Here is a 3,325-nt window from a genome sequence, read left to right as displayed (position 1 = left end):
TTAAAAAAAAAAAAAAAAAGGTCATTTGTAGGTGTCCCAGCTCAGGCCCCAACTGAGAACCAGCGTCATGCACCAGATAAGTGAGTGAGTGGGGCTTCAGATGATCTTAGCTCCCAGCCTCCAAGTCACCCCAGCCACCAAGCCATCCCAGCAGAAGCCACTTACAGCTGTCCCTGACAAGCCAGAATCAAGATTCATAAACAGAAGATACAGCTATTGTTTGAACAACCATTACTAGATTTTTTGTTTTACTATATTGTTTTTATCATACTATTTTAATTGTTTTATTATATTACTATTTTTATTTATTTATTTATTTATTTATTATCTTGCTTGTACTCTGTGTACTGTTTCAGTGTTATGAGTAATCACCCGGGATTTGGAAACCCTTTATATTCTGAGTACTTGGTTTTTTGGTTTAGATAGAAGATTATCCAGGCAGAAAATCTGGAGTGAAGATGGGGAATCCGAGTCAGTTGCAGAGCTAGTTGCATCTCAAGATTGAACAACCATTACTAATATTTTTGTCATACAGAAGTAAACAAACAAACAAACAAAAAATGAGTTGCTGGCAAGTTGATTTTGAGTCAGAGAAACCCTATAGGACAGAGTAGAACTTCCTCATAGGGTTTCTGTTTTGGTTACCTAGTGCCACTCTGACAGGACTATACCACAAATGAATGAGCTTGAACAAACAGGGAGTTTATTCCAAGTTCAAAGCGCCAGGCTCTAGGGGCTAGATGAAAACCCCTCAACCTTAGGCTTTAGCTCTGCCTCTTGCTCCTGGCCCACTGAAGCTGGATGCTTTCTTCACTCAGGCAGCTACTGACTGCTGAGGGTGACAAATCCAAGGTTGACAAGTAGAAAGGCACAGTCCCAATGTTGCTAAACAACACAGCAGGCCATTGATTCAAGTCCGTTGAAAGTCTCATGATCAGCAGAGCATGGCAGGTTGCTGAACAATGACTGTGCTACTTGTAGAGTTCAAGTGTGCCATAAACTAGAGACCATTCCCAAAGCTGCTTCTTATATATGGGAAGCAGACCACATCCCTAAAGCAGCTACTCAGCTGCTTGTGGTGGATCCTACCAGGCAGTTGATTGCTGCCAGTCTCATCATTCTGGTGGCATAATGCCTAAGGCACTTGACTGCTAACCAGAAAGATGGCGGTTCAAACCCACCAGCCACTCCTCGGAAGGAAGGTTGGGCAGTCTTCCAGAGTGACACTGCCTCGGAAACCCAAAGAAGGGGTTGCTATGAGTAAGATCTGACTTGAGGGCAGTAGGTTAGTCTCATCATGGGGGATAACTACCACCAACTTCCCAGCCACTCAACCAGCTCCAGCTAAATTGACCCACAACCTTAACGACCACAGTTTCCAAGACTGTAATCTTTACAGAAGCAGAATGCCACATTTTTCTTCCATGGAGCAGCAGCTGGTGGGTTCCAGCCAGTGACCTTATGGTTAGCAGCTGAATGCTTCACCTCTGTATCCCCAGGGCTCCTTGGATAACCAGAACGTAGGTATAGCTACTCCTATTTGTCAAAAAAGGCAAGGCACACAGGCTTCCTGGCCCAATGTCTTACACCCAGAACATGCCCAAATCAAGACACATGTCCAGGTTTCTGAACCCCAAGTCTAGCTCTCTTTCCTCCATACACATGTGGTCAGTGTCCAAGGCATCTTTTTTGGCAACTGGTAGCGAAGGGCATTCTAGTAGTACCATAGTAATTCACTTTTACTGACTCCTCTAAGAATGTTGGAAAAACAGATAATACGCTGGATATTTTAACCATATATATTAACAATTCAAATATAATTAACATGACATGCTAGAGATAATAAGAACAAGGTTATGATAAAAGTCTTTTTAAAAGAAAGACAAACACTAACAAGTTACAAATTACTTTTTGAAAACAAAAGTAAATATATATCAAACTTACTTTTAAAATCTTAGAACTTAGTTACTCTTCATGGGTAAAATACACTGTCAAAGACCACTTCATCAGGATTAACAATTTTAAGAGGTTTGAAACACAGAATTGGCAAAGGGGGGCAGGGATCTGTACTTACTCTTTTTCTTTCCCTAAGATACTTTTGAACTCATCCGAAGGCACCTGCAAAGTTGATGCTTCAGGTACTTCATTCTCCAAAGGCAGACTGATCACACGCCATCCTAGTCCAGGCTTCATTACAGAGTTTCTAGAAGTACTATTATTGAATAAATCAGAACAATCATGATTAAGCTTCCTAGTCTCATTTAATCTTAATGGATCGATCATCATGCCTCCTTCCTGAAATGAAAAGAACATAAAATATTAGTGAATTTTTAAATGCCATGAGAAAAATTAGGAGGGGGAAACGTAGTTGGAAAGGAAATAAATGTATTGCTTTAGAATTAAATGCTTATTTTCATTTTATTATCATATCATTATTGTATGGCCAAAGTTTAACTGTATTCTTCAATTTGATTTTTCTTTCCTATTTTATATTTTATTGTGATAAATTTCTCAAAAGTTCTGCTTTAACTTTTAGTTTAAGTTTTTTTTTTTTTTCTAATAATAGCTAAAACTAACCCTGTAATAACTTGAACAGCAATAAAAAGTTATTTAAACTGCTCTTTAAGCTTTTGTCACAAGATTCAAAGTGAAGCTAAATGATTACTTTTTAACAGCTTTGGAGGCTAAGGTAAAAGAGAATTTTCAGGAAACTTTAAACATTTTAACAGGCATGTACAGGGACCAATCAGAGTTCACTAGTAGAATCTGTACAGGGACCAATCAGAGTTCACTAGTAGACTCTCCAATAGAATTTAATTGGACCTTTAGATTAGTATGGTCATCAATACCCAGAGCAGCACACGGTCTCAATCACCTTAAAATCCAAAATGAATTAACTCACATGGTAGATGATTGTCTGTAATTTAAATTTGCCATCTTTTTTGGGTATTACATGATATAAAGCAATTCAACTGCCCAGTTCAAATAAGATCTCCATACATTATTAATAATGTTTTATTTTTACAACTGTATATGGATCTATAACCACTGGCCTTAAGTGGATTCTGACTCCTGACCACCCTATAGGACAGAGTGGAATCTACTCCATGGGCTTCCCTAGGCTGTAATCGTGAAGGGGGCAGGTTACCAGGTCTTTTCTAAAGTGGAGCCATTGGTAGATTTGAACTCCAACCTTTTGGTCAGCAGCCAAGGACTTAACCAATGCACCACCAGCCTACATATTTCAATTTATCTCTTCATTTTCTCAAAAGTCAGTATTTTTATTATGTTCACTATTGTGAAAAACAATACAATAAGACACATG

At 38.6% G+C, this 3,325-nt stretch overlaps 1 protein-coding gene across 1 annotated transcript in view; it reads right to left on the bottom strand.

The window, feature by feature from the left end:
* CCDC102B (coiled-coil domain containing 102B) overlaps nucleotides 1-3,325 on the bottom strand; it is a 219,591-nt gene that overhangs the window by 214,083 nt on the left and 2,183 nt on the right. The window contains exon 2 of the mRNA XM_007957821.1: nucleotides 2,075-2,295. Within this exon, the coding sequence (XP_007956012.1) occupies nucleotides 2,075-2,295 (221 nt within the window). The remainder of the gene's footprint in view (nucleotides 1-2,074; nucleotides 2,296-3,325) is intronic.

This window comes from Orycteropus afer, unplaced genomic scaffold (genome assembly GCF_000298275.1).
Source record: "Orycteropus afer afer isolate SDZICR_OR568_19922 unplaced genomic scaffold, OryAfe1.0 scaffold00800, whole genome shotgun sequence".
Lineage (NCBI taxonomy): Eukaryota > Metazoa > Chordata > Mammalia > Tubulidentata > Orycteropodidae > Orycteropus > Orycteropus afer.
This window is presented reverse-complemented; position numbering and strand designations above follow the sequence as displayed.